The 18,528-nt window shown below is 42.3% G+C and overlaps 1 protein-coding gene across 1 annotated transcript in view; it reads left to right on the plus strand.

Annotated features, from left to right (window-relative positions):
• The window catches only part of CCDC83 (coiled-coil domain containing 83), a 52,442-nt gene that overhangs the window by 26,369 nt on the left and 7,545 nt on the right, over window positions 1-18,528 (plus strand). The window contains exons 7-9 of the mRNA XM_027532507.1: window positions 6,659-6,750; window positions 11,119-11,187; window positions 16,459-16,580. Of these exons, the coding sequence (XP_027388308.1) occupies window positions 6,659-6,750; window positions 11,119-11,187; window positions 16,459-16,580 (283 nt within the window). The remainder of the gene's footprint in view (window positions 1-6,658; window positions 6,751-11,118; window positions 11,188-16,458; window positions 16,581-18,528) is intronic.

Raw genomic sequence — 18,528 nt, forward strand, 5'->3', positions numbered from 1 at the left:
ATTCCTCATATTAACTTAATCCATTATCCTGATTAGAAATTTGGATGATTTCTTTGAGCTGAAAATTTTCATGCTGTTGTATCTAACTTGGGGGTGGTGGTAATAAAATTTTTATGCTGCTGGTTGAACCCTGGTGTATGGCCAACTTTAGGTATCATGAGAAAGTGGCTGTTATAGGCTTATCTTATTTGCCATTAGTTTTAGGCACTTCTCCAGTACTCTTGCCTGGAAAATCCCTGGGACGGAGGAGCGTGGTAGGCTACAGTCCATGGGGTCAAAAAGAGTCAGGCATGACTGAGCAACTTCACTTTCACTTTCAAGCATGCAGCAGCAATTCTGCCTGGGGACAATTAAACCACTTTGGGGGCCACTCATTGGACACAATGAATATGAACAGAATGCCTAAATCAACTTGTCTGAAATCTTACTCCTACCATCCCCTTTTTCCCCACCTTCCCCCTTCTTCCATGACTTCTCTGAAATTCTTCTCCCACACCCATGACCATGGAGTTTGTGTTAGCTGCTGCTGCTGCTGCTGCTGCTAAGTCGCTTCAGTCATGTCTGACTCTGTGTGACCCCATAGACAGCAGCCTACCAGGCTCCTCCGTCCCCGGGATTCTCCAGGTAAGAGTGCTGGAGTGGGTTGCCATTTCCTTCTCCAATTAGCTAGACAGCTTTAATTGCAAGGAATAAGTACTTTAGAAGAAAGGGTTTTTATTGTAAGTGAAATGGGATATTAAAATGAAACTTCTAAAATCTGTTTAAACCTGGGTGTCTATACAATGGGTGGTGGTTGTTGTTAGTCACTAAGTAGTGTCCAATTCTTTTGTGACTCCATGGACTATCTGCCAGGCTCCTCTGTCCATGGAATTATCCAGGCAAGAATACTGGAGTGAGTTGCCATTTCCTTCTCCAAGGGATCTTCCTGACCCAGGAATCGAACCCATGCCTCCTGCTTGGCAGGTGGATTTTTGTAATCCCTGAGCCACCTGGGAAGCCCCCTATATAATGGATACCTTATTCCAAAATAAAGCAAGAATCTGCTATGCAGACTGCCAGTATGATGAGGCAGAAAACAGGTTTCATACCTTCAAGCACTGAATTCCAGTTTATAAAAAGACATTGAGGAGACCATGAAAAAACTTAAAAATTAGGGGACAATTTTTGGAAAGAGCTCGTGGGTGCAGCAAGTTGTACACTATTCCCCAAAGGGCAGGTAAAGTGTAATTCTTCCTTCCCCTCAAATCTAGATGGAAGGTCTTTAAGGAAATTCTTCAGACTGTTCAACATGTATCCCCCCAGTTGGGGGGACACTGAGATCTAGTTTATGACTCACCCTGTAAAATCTACAGGATAAGTGACTGACTAGGTAACTGTTCTAACAGCAGAGCGTGTAAGAGGCATGTAGCTGCCCCCTGGGCTGGGCCTGTCTCAGTCTATTCGGGCCCCTATAGTGAAATACCATAGACTAGGCGGCCTGTATATAACACAAATTGGTTTTTCACAGCTCTGGAGGCTGTGAAGTTCAAGGTCAAGGGACTGACAGATGGGGTGCCTAGGGAGAGCTTGCTTCTTGGTTCAGAGACACTGTCTCTTTGCTGTAACCTGACAGAGTGGAAGGGGCAAGAGAGCTCTCTGTTATAAGGGGTCTCTGTTATAAGGGCACTAATCCCACTCATGAGGGCTCTAGCCTCCTGACCTAATGACCTGCCAAATACCAGTACCAGGGGTTCAGGCTGCAACCTAATGATTTGAGCAAGGGGGCGGGGTCACAGACATTCAGTCTATAGCAGCATGCACTCTCGGAGTAGGTTGTAGCAAAGAGTGGGGTGTTTCCTGTGGACCTGTTATCTGAGAGCACGCTGGTACACAGTCCTGTTAAATTTTACCTGCGGGTTGACTAGAGGGGTCAACCCACTCCAAAGAGAAATAGGCGCCTGTACATGTGGGAGGGAGGAGGAGACAGAACCAGAGGCCAAAGGGGCAGTCATCAGCCAACCTCCAGTGACAGCACATCCCCTGCACAAGGGCATGCGGTGAAATGTACCCAGCGATGGGGAAGGTGGTCCTCCGGGGAACCTGCACAAACACCCCCGAGAGAGGAGCCTCAATCTCAAATGCCAGCTGGACCCAGAAAGTGAGGCCTTAGCTTGAGATAGTCAAGTGGAATAGTGAGTCAAGTGAGATAGTCAAGGCCAAAGCTTGAGATCAGTCAGGTGAGGGCTTTCTTGTCCTTCCAAGGCTCCCCTCCAGCCCTGAGGGGGAAGGAGGCATGCCAGCTCAAGGCAGAGGAAACAGTAGTAGGTTCAAGCTAGGAAGGGAATAGCCATAACTTTGAATGAAGCTTAAAGTTTTGATTATTACAAAGACTAGATATCTTAATTTCAGATTGGAAGATCTTCAGTTATCACAAAAGAACCAGAAAAAGTCATAGGATTGCCATGCATGTTGTTGAGAGAGGGCTAATAGCCTCACAGTATGAATTTTGAAGGGAAGAGAGAAGGAATGTCCCTGGATGGTCCCATGGTTAAGGATTTGCCTTCCAGTGTGGAGGACACAGGTTCGATCCCTAGTCAGGGGACTAAGGTCCCACATGCTGTACCACGTGCCACACCTAGAGAAAGCCTGCGTGCTGCAATGAAGACCCAGTATGGCCAAAGCAAAAACAAACACACACAAAAAATGGGGGGAAGAGAAAAACAAGGTTTGTCGGTGCCCCGTGGTCCCATTTGGTGGGCAAGGACTTTCTGTGAAGGACGGGAGGACGGGGGATGGAGACAGACGGCCCTTAGATCAGTGCTGGCTCCAGGGATGGGGTTCCTGCCTGTACTTTTCGCCGTGGTCTGTGACTGTCCCCTCAGGGCACCTCTGCTCTGCTCTCTCGGCCTGTCCCCACTCCGTCCTTGCTCCCCGCAGACTAATTCTGAAGAGCATCATCGTGATCACTACCTAGTCAAGGATGACCAAAGACCTCCGCCCATGGCTCCTCGCGGGCGGTCAGCTGACCCCAGCACAAACCAAGTTCTGGTCGGCTATCCAGCATCCCGATTCAGCAGCTGCCCTGAGCCCTGGGGGCCTGGGGAGGGGGCACCTGGGCCTGCCTCCCCGGACTTCAGTTTGAAGGAGATGTCAGGACACTGGGTGCAGAGAACACACTCACTGACATATCCAGGACAGGACTCTTGCTCTCAGTAAAAGGAAATTTTAGATTTTTTTAAACTTCTTTTTAAATTGTTTTAATTTAAAATTTTTTAAAACAATTAAGAAATGCTTTAATTTATTTAAAAAATTTTGGGGTTTTATTAAACCTTTAGATGAGCCCCAGGAATAGAGAAAGTATGGAGTTATTACAAAACAGCAGATATTAGAGTCACAGAGTTTTTCCTTTCATCCTTGACCGGGTGCGTGGGACAAGGATCCTTAAAAGTCTCTCCGGGCACTAAGTGAGTTAAAAGGCGTGGGTTCAAGTCCACCTCTTTGAATGCCAGTTTCTTCATCTGATCACCTCAGGGACCTCCACGAGAACTCACGGCCCCAGGACCTGCTTTCCTACACCTTGTCTCATCTCACAAGTCCCTTTGAGTTAGATACCACTGTGCCCAGTGTAAAGATGAGGGAACAGAGGCCTGGAAGAGTTCACGGCTTTAGACTCACAGACGTATGAGGTAGTGGAAATGGGAGGTGAACCCAGGTGTGTCAGACCCAAGCCTATAAGCGTCCAGTAGTCCTCCCCACTCCGTGACTCACCTAACACCCACTCTGCCTGAAGGAAGGGCTGTGTGGCCAGTGTTACCATCCACCCCTGCTCAGTCCTGTCTAGAGAGGGGTCACAGGAAGCCAGCGGCACAGAGGAGGATGAGCCCAGTGACGAGTGTGACGCCGGAAGTGGGTCAAGAGCGAACAACCGACTCCCCAAAGCTTGTGGGGTGGAGCTGAAGCACAGCCAGACACGACAAGGAAAGGCGAGTAATGGAAGGCAAACTTCAGCTTCTGAGAAGCGACCACATTGGACCAGGCATCTGAGCAGCCAGGAGTCTAAAAGCACAAAGTCGTAATCTCCCATTTGCAGGGTCCCAGACTTTTCTGGGGAGGAGACTTTTACATATTCCCAGTTTCTCTGGGAGTATTCACAATTGCAGGGTTAATCAGTTCAGTTCAGTAGCTCAGTCGTGTTCAACTCTTTGTGGCCCCATGGACTGCAGCACGCCAGGCTTCCCTGTCCATCACCAACTCCCTGAGCTTGCTCAAACTCATGTCCATTGAGTCGGTGATGCCATCTAACCATCTCATCCTCTGTCGTGTCTTTCTCCTCCTGCCTTCAATCTTTCCCGGCATCAGGATCTTTTCTAATAAATCAGCTCTTCACATCAGGTGGCCAAAGTGTTGGAGTTTCAGCTTCAGCATCAGTCCTTCCAGTGAATATTCAGGACTGATTTCCTTTAGAATGGACTGGTTGGATCTCCTTGAAATCCAAGGAACTCTCAAGAGTCTTCTCTAACACCACAGTTCAAAAGCATCAATTCGGTATTTAGCTTTCTTTATGGTCCAACTCTCACATCTATACATGACTACTGGGAAAACCATAGCTTTGACTAGATGGGCCTTTGTCAGCAAAGTCATGTCTCTGCTTTTTAATATGCAGTCTAGGTTGATCATAGCTTTTCTTCCAAGGAGCAAGCGTCTTTTAATTTCATGGCTACAGTCACCTAGGATTGCAATAATAGAAGGATATGGAACAGAAGTCTTTACTCTCTGCTCTCAGAGTTTTCCTTGAATAGAGGAAGCGGTTATGCCAGTATGAAACACAATGAGGGCTGAGTGGCTCTAGCCTAACTCCCCGTGCCCATTTCCAGAGCCTTAGTTTGCCTCCAAACAACTGAAAGACCAGACCTGCACATCTTCTTCCCTGTAGCCTAAGACCCCCAAGAGTTCTTAGAGTCAGCTTTGGCTGACTTGGTCTGTGGGGAAATTTTTCCCTTTGAAATAATGTCCTAAATGGATGCTATGTCCCACAACAGTCTCAATAGAATAGTATTGTTTCATTACAGAATAAGTTAAATGAGTCGCTGTGGACGAGCCTAGAAATCTAGGGCTTTCCTTGTGGCTCAGCTGGTAAAGAATCCGCCTGCAATTCAGGAGACCTGGGTTCGATCCCTGGGTTGGGAAGATCCCCTGGAGGAGGGAAAGGCTACAGCCATAACTGTCAACATTATTTGTAGGAGACAATACTCTCTGACTTCCAAATAATTATCTTCCAACTGTTATAAATAAAACACATCTAATGGGGACATGTAACACTGATGTCATCATAGAGCACAACTCCGACGATTCTGATTTGGAGGGTACACTGCCCTCCTGTTGCACACGGCTAACTACATCACTGTATTCAGTCCTTACTCAGATATTACCTCCTCAAAAAAGCTTTCTCTGCTCACTCTATCTAAAATAGAAAATCTTAGTTTTTCGATTGTTTTTCCCTTTTACTTTTGGCTGTGCTGGGTCTTCTTTGCTTTGCGAGGCATTCTCTAGTTGCAGCAAGCTGGGGCTACTCTTTGTCACAGTGGTCAGGCTTCTCATTGCGGTGGCTACGTGGGCTTGGTATCTGTGGTCCCCATAGTCTAGAGCACAGGCTCAGTGGTTGTGGCACACACGCTTAGCTGCTCCGCGGCATGTGGAATCTTCTCAGACCAGGGATCAAACCAGTGTCCCCTACAATGGCAGGCAGATTCTTATCTACTGCATCACCAGGGAAGTCTGAGAATTTTTGTTTTTCTTCATCACATGCCTCACCACCTAAAATATTATTCCCTGGCTTCCCCACTAGGGTGTATGTGTCATAAGGGCAGGAGTTTTGTCTCTCATTTGGTAATATTCCCAGTGTCTTAAATAGTGTCATGCACAGCAAAAGAACTCGATGATGATTTGTTGACTAAAAGAATGAACAAACGAGACTCATTTATCCAGATTCATTTCTCTCCACTCCATAAAGCAGCCCTTAGGTCATTTTATCTTGCTTTCCTTAAACAAAAGTGTTGATTATATGATCTCTCAGCATCCTTCAAGACCCAAAATTTTGTGATCCTTTGCTCTCTCAGTTCTGACATTTATAATGTAAGAAAATCTGCAGAGGACAGTGCATCCTGCTCTTTGCATCTCTGTTCTCCCCTCTTGCTCTGAGCCCAACTCAGATCAGGCCTGCTGACTTTCCCAGCCCCTCTCCACCTCCCTCTCCTCTCCTCATTCTGTCTTTCCTGTCCCAGGAAACGTGTGCCAAGAATATTGGAAATTTAGTTAGATGGCATTAGATGTACAGGATGCTACTTGAGTGTATAATCAACTCTCTTCATATTTATGTTGTGGAATCAGAAGTTGTCTCATATGAAGGGTAGACAGCTTCAGAGGTACTAAAGCATTGGAAATCCTTTAAAAATACAGACATTCATGAGAGATATCATCTCCAATGAATTCCCATTAAGGCATTAGTAAATTATTGGAGCATTTTGGCTAATTAGAGGTTTTAGATTCTTCAGTAAGACGATACTTTGAAAATTCAGGGGGGAAAAACATGAAGAAAGGAGAGGTGGGGATCATGGAAGATAAACTTTACAACTTAATAGTTTTACCTTGGATCTCAAGCTTTCTAATTTTCTGTTTAAAGAACAGTATAAAATCACCCTGGAAGATGCTAGAAAGAGAATAATCAGAGAAACTTTGTTGCAACTGGACCAAAAGAAGGAATGGGCCACAGAGGTATATGTCAATTTTCTTTTCTTTTTATAGTAGATTTTTATTCTTCTCACACAGAACTTCAAAATTTTAAGTGAAATATAGTTGATGTATACTATTATGTTATAAATTTAAATTATATTAAAAGACTCTTGCTCCTTGGAAGAAAAGTTATGACCAACCTAGACAGCATATTAAAAAGCAGAGGCATTACTTTGCCAAAAAAGGTCCGTCTAGTCAAAGCTATGGTTTTTCCAGTAGTCGTGTATGGATGTGAGAGTTGAACTATAGAGAAAGCTGAGTGCTGAAGAATTGATGCTTTTGAACTGTGGTATTGGAGAAGATTCTTGAGAGTCCCTTGGACTGCAAGGAGATCCAACCAGTCCATCCTAAAGGAAATCAGTCCTGAATATTCATTGGAAGGACTGATGCTGAAGCTGAAACTCCAATATGCCGGCCACCTGATGTGAAGAACTGACTCATTGGAAAAGACCCTGATGCTGGGAAATATTGAGGGCAGGAGAAGATGGGGACGACAGAAGATGAGATGGCTGGATGATATCACTGACTCAATGGACAGGAGTTTGAGTACTGGATGCCCTTCTCCAGAGGATCTTTTCAACCCAGGGATCCGCCTGCAATTCGGGAGACCTGGGTTTGATCCCTGGGTTGGGAAGGTCACATGGAGAAGGGAAAGGATACCCACTCCAGTACTCTGGCCTGGAGAATTCCATGGACTGTATTAGTGCATGGGGTTGCAAAGAGTCGGACACGACTGAGCGCCTTTCACTTTCATTATCATCTTGCTCCAGACTGTGTCCTAAATCTGTGAGATCCTAGCTGGGATTGTCTATCCGGAACATCCTTTCTTTGGAGTGATAAGCATCTGGCCTTTTCTAGAGTTCTTCACTGAATTTCAGTTGCTATTGTTTCTTGCTTCCCTTTTTGTTCAACTGTTCTTTCAGTATTCCTATGCCATTGCACAGTTTTTACTGATTTTCACAAATACAGAGGATGTGGAGGGAACTGATCAATGGTTTTGCTTACCCATGCAATTCAGCCCCTTTGTGACTGAATATGATTAAATGGTGAAATCAATAAGTGATCTGATCATAGTTAAGATGGTTAAAAATGCATATGTCAATCAAATATCCTTTCAGGATGTACATTCAGTATGTTATGAAGACTGCCCTCAATACCGTTCCTAGTATTTTACATTAAAATCTCTCAACAATCCTATAAGGGGGAGACTTGCTAATAAGAAGACAGAGACACAGAGAAACCTTGTGACTTGCCCAGAGCATGTGGCGGAATTGACATTTAAGAAGTCTTTTTCAGATCACTACTCTTAATCATTACACTGTACATTTTCTTTTCTCCACATAATGCCAAACACCCGCATAAGTGAATGAATTTGTCTCATTTTTTTTCTGGCCATCTTATGTGGATGGTGGTGGTGGTGTATTCACTAAGTCGTGTCCAACTCTTTGCATCCCCATAGACTGTAGCCCTGGAGAAGGCAACGGCACCCCACTCCAGTACTCTTGCCTGGAAAATCCCATGGACGGAGGAGCCTGGAGGGCTGCAGTCCATGGGGTTGCTAGGAGTCAGACACGACTGAGTGACTTCACTTTCACTTTTCACTTTCATGCATTGGAGAAGGAAATGGCAACCCACTCCAGTGTTCTTGCCTGGAGAATCCCAGGGAAGGGGAATCCTGGCAAGCTACAGTCCATGAGATCAAAAAGAGTCGGACATGACTGAGCAATTAACACACAGCTGCTTATTAGAGTCACTTGGAAAATTTGTTTAACCCATGTGGGTCCTGGGTCCCACCCAGAAAGATGCTCTTGTAATTGGCCTGAGATTTTGCCTGGGCTTTTGAATTTTTCAAAATATCCAGGAGATTCTAATATGTAGTCAAAGCTGAAAACACTACTCTATTGTTAGTGAAGTAAGTCATTAACTAACTAAATTCATTTATGAGCTACTTCCTACTTTTGTTCAAAGAAAATTCTATGTCTAAAATAAACTTTAGTCTTACCATTTGGAGCTGAACCTTTATATGGTTCCTGGGAAACGGAGGTTCACTCTTGTTTGATTAACATGATTTAAAAAAAGGAATTTATTGCAAATCTTCCTACTCAAAAAACATACTAAAATTTACCTTTAATATAGTTTGCCAACAAAGGTTCATCTAGTCAAGGCTATGGTTTTTCCTGTGGTCACGTATGGATGTGAGAGTTGGACTGTGAAGAAGGCTGCGTGCCGAAGAATTGATGCTTTTGAACTGTGGTGTTGGAGAAGACTCTTGAGAGTCCCTTGGACTGCAAGGAGATCCAACCAGTCCATTCTGAAGGAGATCAGCCCTGGGATTTCTTTGGAAGGAATGATGCTAAAGCTGAAACTCCAGTACTTTGGCCACCTCATGCAAAGAGTTGACTCATTGGAAAAGACTCTGATGCTGGGAGGGATTGGGGGCAGGAGGAGAAGGGGACAACAGAGGATGAGATGGTTGGATGGCATCACTGACTCGATGGACGTGAGTCTCAGTGAACTCCGGGAGTTGGTGATGGACAGGGAGCCCTGGCATGCTGCGATTCATGGGGCGGCAAAGAGTCACACACGACTGAGCGACTGATCTGATCTGATAGTTTTAAATTCTTTCAATCCATGTTTATGAGGCAGAATATTTTTCTCAGTTTCTCTTCTTTTGGTTGTATCCTTCAGTTACTTTGTCGTGTGGTATCCTGGTGGTTCAGACGGTAAAGAATCTGCCTGCAATGTGGGAGAGACTGGGGTTCAATCCCTGGGTCAGGAAGATCCCCTGGAGAAGGGAATGGCAACCCATTCCAGTATTCTTGCCTGGAGCATCCCATGGACAGAGGAGCCTGGTGGGCTATAGTCCATGGGGTCGCAAAGAGTCAGACACGACTGAGCAACTAACACTTTCACTTTCATCCATATAAAAGTACCTCACATATAAACGTGAACTGTTGTCCACTATAAAATTCCTTTGGGTGAAACTGTAAATATTTTAGTAACTGAAATGAAATTACATCTTATGATCCTACTGATAAAGTAAGGCTTTCCCTGTTTGCTTCATTTAAAATGGTTTTCTCCAGGAGATGACCTAGCTACAGCCTGCTGCTACTGCTGCTAAGTTGCTTCAGTCGTGTCTGACTCTGTGTGACTCCATAGACGACAGCCCACCAGGCTCCCCTGTCCCTGGGATTCTCTAGATCGGAACACTGGAGTGGGTTGCCATTTCCTTCTCCAATGCATGAAAGTGAAAAGTGAAAGTGAAGTCACTCAAGTCACTCAGTCGTATCGGACTTTCAGCAACCCCATGGACTGCAGCCCACCAGGCTCCTCTGTCCATGGGACTCTCCAGGCAAGAGTTCTGGAGTGGGGTGCTATTGCCTGCTAACCTGCAACTATTTGCTATTAGGTTTATAAATAGGTAAATTGTTGTTATTGACCTGCAGAAATGTTTCAGATTTAGAAGGCAGTTATATCATCTATCTTTGCTCTTGCTACATGTTAAGTTATGCCTGTGACCATAAACTTGAAGAAAGTTTGATCACTGCAGTTTAGCCATCTTAATGGTGGAACAGGGCTTCCCTGTTGGTGAAAAGTCCACCCGCCAATGCAGGAAACGTGGGTTCGATCCTTGATCTGAGAAGATCCCATGTGCGATGGAGCAACTATGCCTGAGCCTGTGCTCCACAGCCCGGCGCTGCTGCTACTGAAGTCGGCACGTTCTGGAGCCTGTCTCCACGACCAGAGAAGCCACGACAGTGAGAAGCTTACAGGCCACAACCAGAGGAGAGCCCCAGCAGCGACGAAGACCCGGCACAGCCAAAATGAATACATAAAATTAATTCAAACATTTTAACAGTGAAGCAGGTCACTTCATGATTGATTTCATCACGGCAGTCAGATTTAGTCACACTAGCGGCCAAATTGATTGGACAACCACCGTCCGTCCAGTTCTTTCAATCATCTATGTTACTACTACTACTAAGTTGCTTCAGTAGTGTCCGACTCTGTGCAACCCCATAGACGGAAGCCCACCAGGCTCCCCTGTCCCTGGGATTCTCCAGGCAAGAACACTGGAGTGGGTTGCCATTTCCTTCAGTGCCTGGAAGTGGAAAGTGAAAGTGAAGTCGCTCAGTCGTGTTAGGCAATCTAAATCAGGAAAAATAGCACAATAGGATAATAAAGAACAATGGGACCCAATGTTTTTAGGCATATTTCCAAAGTTACTGTAAACCATGATTTTAAATGTTCAGATAAGTTGATTGCATATAATCATTGCTAAAAAAAAATGTGAAATGCTTTGTGGCAGCACTTCTTTAATACAGGGAAAAAAATCTTTTTTTTTTTTAGAATGCTCTAAGGTTCATTGACAAGGGCAGCTATCGAGAGATCTGGGAGAATGACTGGCTCAAAAAAGAGGTAAGTGGAATTTTAAAAAAGGAAAACAATTTCTTCTTTCTCATTTTTCTGAACCGGAAATGACTTTTATTTATGAGCTGAAGTCATGGGGAAATCATGGATATGTGAGTCACCGAGGTAAAGTGAAATTCAAGTGGAGCCCTAATATTATTACAAGCTGTCACTCAATGAACACCGTAAATGTTTTCAATAATAACCAGAAGTCAATTTTGGTGTCACAATTTTCATACAATACACTCAAGTGTCTAAAACTTCTTGATATTCTAAAACTGACCCGGCCTTCCTCTGAACCCTATTTGCTCCCAACTGATGGAAGCAAGGCTGAAGGATCATTCTAACCTCATTCTCTCCGGTTTTAAATTGTCTCTTCAGGTATTCAAACTGGTATGGAAGAGGTAAAACTGTCATTATATGCAGATGACATGACACTGTATATAGAAAACCCTAAAGACTACACACAGAAACTGCTAGAATTGATAGACTAATTCAACAAGGTAGCGGGATACAAGAATTAACACACAGGGATTTCTTTACACTAACAATGTTGTATTTCTTTACAACAATGTTGTATTTCTTTATAACAAAGTTGTATTTCTTTACACTAGCAATGAAATATCAGAAAGGGAATGCAAACAGTCAATGTCTTTTAGAATCACATTTTTAAAATAGCTCATAGGAATAAACTTCATAAAGGAGGTGGAAGACATGCTGAGAACTACAAAACATTGATAAAGGAAACTGAAGATGATTCAGAGAAATGGAAAGATGTCCTATATGCTCTTGGATTAGAAGAATTAATATTGTTAAAATGGCCATAGTACCCAAAGCAATCTACAAACTTAATGCCATCCCTATCAACTTACCCATGACATTTTTCACAAAACTGGAACAAATAATCCTAAAATTATATAAGAGACCCAGACTTGCCAAAACAGTCCTGAGGAAAAAGAGCAAAGCAGGAGGCATAACCCTCCCAGACTTCAGAGAATTCTACAAAGCTACAGTAATCAAAATAGCATGGCTAGGGCAAAATCAGACATGTGAATTGATGCAGCAGAGTAGAGAGCCCAGAAATAAACCTGCATACCTATGGTCAATTAATCTTCAACAAAGGCAAGATATACATTGGGGAAAAGAGAGTCTCTTCAAGCGGTGTTGTAAAAGCTGGGCAGCTGCATGTGAATCAATGAAGTTAGAACACTCCCTCATACCATACACAAAATTAAACTCAAAATAGCTAAATGTAAGACTAAATATGATGCCCTAAAACTCCTAGGAGAGAACACAGATGAAATGTTCTCTGACATAAATCATAGCAATATTTTCTTAGGTCAGTCTGCCAAGACAATAAAAATTAAAGCAAAAATGAACAAATGAGATCTAATCAAACCTAAAAACTTTCACACAGTAAAGGAAACCACAAACAAAATGAAAGAACAACCTATGGACTGAGAGAAAAGTATTTGCAAATGATACAAACATCAAGGACTTAATTTCCAAAATATACAAATAGTTCATACAATTCAATAACCGAATATTTCCACATGGATGTCACATAGGTACTTCAAACTCAACGCACCTGAAATTTATTAAATTTCTTCTTAGATTGTCTTTTCCTGCATTTCCTTTTTCACCATCTGCTCAGACACCCAAGGTAAAATTGTCACCATCAGCTTCATTTCTATTTTCCTTGCTCTAATTTGACTGAATAGAGTTGGTGAGTCTAACAAACAAAAAAATTTTAAATAAATATGCTTTCTGTGATATTGACAATTATCTTAAAGTTGCCTTTATAAAGTCATGGTGAGTAGGAATTCATACTATTTCCAAAACTAATCAAGATGAATCCTCAATTTTAAAAAAATAAGTATTAATTTAAACAAACTCAAGGTGAGCTCAACAGTTAAAGAATATTATAGAGGAACTTAGTTCTTATACTTTTATTAAATATAACAGTATGATCCCAGTAATAATAATTTAACAATTCAGATCTTAAATTCTGTTAAGATACCATAGACATTAGGTTCAGAGAAAATGACTACAAAAATTTATATATGACTGATAAGAAAGACTGGTGCCTTGGTCCTTTCTACTAACGCCACAAATTACATTTTGTTTTGTTTTATTTTTTAATTTTCATAATTCAGTGGAAATAAAAGACAGAAAGATGTCAAGTTTAATTTAATCATGAGCAAAAAGAGCTCATTAATCAAGAACAAAATCATTTTAAAGAAATTCAATATATTTAATTTCTCCTTATTTCAATAAATATTCATTATACTGTTACTAAATTTACTCACAAAATTAATTAAAACCATTTCTGATTATAAGTACTATCACAGGAATTGAAAATTGCCTGGAAATAGAACAATGTATGCTAATTATTTTGAAGAAAGTTAAGAATGAATAACAAGGGATATTTAACACTGGAACTCCCCCAAATATTTCTCCATTTTCAACAATATTATTGTTGAAATATATTATTATTTCAACATGTTATTCTTCAACAATAACCAAAAAGCTTAGATCTCTGGGAGGGATATTAGGTCTCATTAAATGGCTTTTATTATCCGAGTTTATTTAGCATGCTTATTAGAAAAATGAAGAAAATTCAAATTTCCAAATAACTTGAACTAACTTAACAAATGGAAAGCTGGAAACACTAGACAGATTCAAAGAGGTTAGCAATCGAAGTTTCAAATGTGAGGAGGCGTAAAGCTAACTTGGTTCTTGCAGGGGAAAATTTTAAGAGCATACATTTTAATCAGGATCCTAGGTGCCTGAGTTATTCCTTTCCGATTTCTTAAGTACATTTCTTGGGTATCTGGGGAGAAGCAGGGGCTGGGAGGGAAAAGAGGTCTTCCATTTCCTTCTTTATACTTTCTTACCCCAGAAAAAGTGTGATAGTGTTAGTCGTTCAGTTGTGTCCTACTCTTTGCCACCCCATGGACTGTAGCCCACCAGGCTCCTCCATCCATGGGATTCTGCAGGCAAGAGTACTGGAGTGGGTTGCCATTTCCTTCTCCAGAGAATCTTTCCAACCCAGGGATGAAACCTGGGTCTCCTGCTTTGCAGGTGGATTCTTTACCATCTGAGCCACCAGTTAAGACCCTTACTGCAGAATCTAAAGGTATTGACATGGCTGTAAAAAGGGAATTTGTTTTCATTTCCCTAACATTTCAGAAGATTGAGAGGGAGACAACAATTGAGAACCTTACTTAGTACTCTAAAGGCATAAGGGATGTCACAGGTTATCTGTAGCTTGAAAGATTGGACTTAACTCCCCCAAAGGGCCCTCATTCCCTGCTTGCCAGAAGACCAAGAACTGCATGCTGCCTCCCAGCTATGCCAAGCCCTGAGGTCAAATTTTTCCTATTCTATTCATTCCTTCTTTTACAACCTCTAATTTCTTTCTCATCCTTTGACATTTGAAAATTATAAATTTTTCCTTAAGGCATTCATGCTTGTAATCAAGCTGATAATCTTATAAAATATGAGATCCTAAAACACCAACCGCTAACTTGGTAATGTAGAGTTATGGACTTAAATTGTCTCGTGAAATTGGTCAGGATGCTGTTCTTTTCACTTTAAGCCTTTTCTATGACACTGGTATTGTTTTATAATTGTTTATGTATTTGTTCACTGGATTTGTAGATTTCTTTCCTATTTTGAGGGAAGAAACCATGCTTTATTGAATTTTGTATCCGTCTACCTCAAGCAAGAATTTACCCTTAGTAAGAATTCAGGCATTTAATAAATGACTTATGTGAAAGAGATATGCATGTGGTAATATACTGAATGCTTCCAAAATACAGTAACTTCAACTGCAAATCAAGAATGTGTTAGTCATCTCTTTCTAAGTATTCATCTCAGTTACACTCTTGGCAACTCCTAATAAGAGATAATGCATATCCCTCCCCTGTGCCTTTCTTATTTCATCATGTTCCCTCAAGAGACACAGTACCTTTCCCAGCTATCTTTCTATCATTCTTACCAGCTGATCACTTTATATTTTATACTCTTAATTCTGCTATTACCCTGACTTCTACCCATTAGCACCACTCAATCCAGCACCTGCATAGCTCATGAAGTTTTGGGGGGCAGAGAGGTAAGTTGGGGGTTCTATCTAGTAACATTCTTCTATATATTCTCCCCATGATCAAGCCTTCTTTAGACAAAAAATTATCAAAATACATTTCTTAAAGATTGATGGGAACTCTATCAACAGAACCAGCAAGTTGTGTTCGTGTTTGAGTTGGCCACATTTCTGCAGTTAAAGTTAATTAACCCTGCTATGTCTGTGAATGGACCTACTGTCTAACCTGCAAGATAAAAATCAGACCTCTTCGCATTATTTGGCTCCCATATTTGTGCAGTTCCTCTCCTACTTGTCCCCACACCCATTTTGTTTCTATCCACAGCAAAATAATGGTGCCTAATATGTGTGGTTCCTTCTGCCTAGAATATATCCTCTCTTGTCTGGCTACAGAATCCCTTCTTTGCCTTCAAGATCCAGAATGGAGGTCATCTCTTCCATTAATTCTCCTTCACCCCCCGACACCTGGCAGACATAGGGTGAAACTTGTCCTCCTCCCACCACACCTGGATGGCTTCCATTATTAGATTTCATCATGCTGTCTTCTCTTGCTGTCACTCTCCTTCCCATTAAGCTAAGAGACCCCTGAAGGTTATTGTGTCTTGTTGATCCTTTGTTCCCAAAGTGCACTATAGTTTTGATGCATTGTAGGTATACAGTACAATTTCATGAGTGAATGATTAACATCTCAGCTATCTGATATTTCTCAGAATGACTCCAGCACATTCAGAGAGAATATAGTTGTCATACAGAGGTTGATATAAAGGACTCCTGGGCTTGTACTTCTCTTTTTTAAATGCCATAATATTTCTTTCCAGTGCTATTAATTTTCATTCTGTTGTTTATCATTAACCTTTGATAGAGCCTCATTTAAGTACTAATGCAAGACTGATAAATTAGTCTTATTTTCTTATTTATCTCTGCCTCCAGCGCACATAAATCCAGTGATGTTCCTGAAGAGTAGGAAAGGAAATTCTTGCCATTCACTAATAACTGCCTAACCAGGAAACCAAGTTCTGCCTAAAATGACTTGGAATGAAGTCCGTCCCATCCCTTCCTTCTTAGAGCAAACACAGTAATAAATAATACAGGATAGATCTTCCTCTCCATCAACATTTTTTAAAGTTAAATTTCTTGTGGAAAACTAACATCCATTCTCCTTTTCCTGAGAATAGATTGCAAATCACAGGAAGGAAGTGGAAGAACTGGAAAATGCTATTCATGAGCTGGAAGAAGAAAATTTGGTGCTTATTGATCAGCTATTCAACTGCAGACTTGTGGATCTCAAGATACCCAGGTGAGAGTCATTATGTAGCTAGAAATATTTTTTTAAACATCTGGATCTGTAAAAAGTTATTTTTTTTTAAGATGACAGTTCTTTAATAGTTGAAAGACACTCACAAAATGGCCATGGGGAAACTATAAGTTTATCACAATTGACCGTTGCTACAAGGCAAACTTTGACTTGCTTTTTCTAACATTGCACTGTGTTCATAATAGCAAACACTTAATATGAATATCACAACTGCTGTCCTTCAGAAACTTCTGGGCCAGCAGGGGAATTGGGCATAAAAATAAATGCATAATAATGCAGCAGCAGAAGTACGGGTGCAAAGCCGGAGCACAGGAGGAGGGAGTGATCAAGCTTGTGGGCGCTTTCTGGAGGTGTCTGGGACTTCAGGTTACCTTGTAGACTATAGAACGGTTTCCTCTGACAGTTAGTGAAAGAGCCAAACTACTTTCTGGGTGTAGAAAATAGCCTGGCATTCCAAGTCACATTTATTCCTGCGTAAGTGAAATCAAATGTGTATATATATGGCTTTGCATTTTAGATTACCGCTTTTTCTTATCTGACAAAGTAAGTCTTAATATACCAATCTTGATGGAAAATCAGAGCCCTGGAATATGGAATTGGACTTCCCAGGTGGTGTTTGTGGTCAAGACTCCACCTGCCAATGCAGGAGACGCAAGAGATGTGGGTTCAGTCCCTGAATTGGGAAGATCCCCTGGAGGAGGAAATGGCAACGCACTCCAGTATTCTTGCCTGAAAAATTCCATGGGCAGAGGAGCCTGGCAGTCTACAGCCTGTGGGGCCTCAAGGAGTCGGACATAACTGAGTGACTGAGCACACATACAATATGGAATTAAAGCAAAGTGGCGTTCATAATTTGAACAAAAACATGCTTAGAAAGATAGAGGAATTAAACCACTCAAATGTAGGGTGTATATGTGCAAGATGGGAGAAAAATATCTGGGTCTGGGCAGAGAAGTTCAACACGGTGGAAGGCCCAGGAAAACATTTACATCCAAGTGGTTCTGTTGTTTGTGTGGCATGGAAAAAGTACTGTTTGAGCCCCAGTAAAGTATTTATTGATGGCAAACTTCCTAATGTGTTCCAGGAAGGGTGGATATGGGTAAGTTGTGGGATTTTGGTTTTGTTTTTGCTGAGCTAAATGATGGGTGTCAAGATACAAGACTGGAGAAGTTGGGAGACAGTAGGCTGACTTTATAGCCTGAACTCTGGGTGGGCAGGACAGAGGAAGAGTCACCTGCTCCCTTCCACAATCTGTGTGCTGCCCCCGGGCGGCAGGTACCAGTAGGCTAAGTGGGCCATTGGGCTGAATGAACTGGCTTCCTACAGGACTCTTGCACATCCATCTCTTGAGCTGATGCCCTTAAGAGTCCCTAGGGGGCGGGGGGGGGGAGCCTCACTGTCCCCCCAGGGGCAATGCTGTCTTTTGCCAGCATCCCTCCCAATGACACCTCTCCAGTTCCACACCCAGATGGCCTCTGCCGCATAGCACCTGCTGCCTCATCTCTTTGTAATCATGCATCTCTGCCAGCCAGGTCTTCTAACCACCGCTCCACCTGTTGCCCGCTGTGCTCTTTTTCTCTCTTCCAAACCACACAAACCTCCAGAAAGAGCTACCCTGTAAACTGCTGACCTCACTTCCTGCTTCGGTCAGCTTGGTCTGTTGTTCCTGATTCAGTGCTGATGTGCAGGTGAAATGCTCATTATAATAAAAGGGAATTCCTTCCCGGGATACAGAGAGTTTGGCAAGGGCAGGAAGGAAGATGAGAAAGTTGTAAAGAGGGCTTTCATGGAGTTGTGTGCTTTGCTGTGATGTCATTTAGCCGTGTCCTCTAGCTTCCCTCACGGAAATCTTTGGTAAAACCCACAGTGTTCATCCAAGCTTTGTGGGCTGGCTTTCTTTAGTGGGAGACATGAACGCTTAGTCTTGCTT

Source organism: Bos indicus x Bos taurus, chromosome 29 (assembly GCF_003369695.1).
Source record: "Bos indicus x Bos taurus breed Angus x Brahman F1 hybrid chromosome 29, Bos_hybrid_MaternalHap_v2.0, whole genome shotgun sequence".
Classification (NCBI taxonomy): domain Eukaryota; kingdom Metazoa; phylum Chordata; class Mammalia; order Artiodactyla; family Bovidae; genus Bos; species Bos indicus x Bos taurus.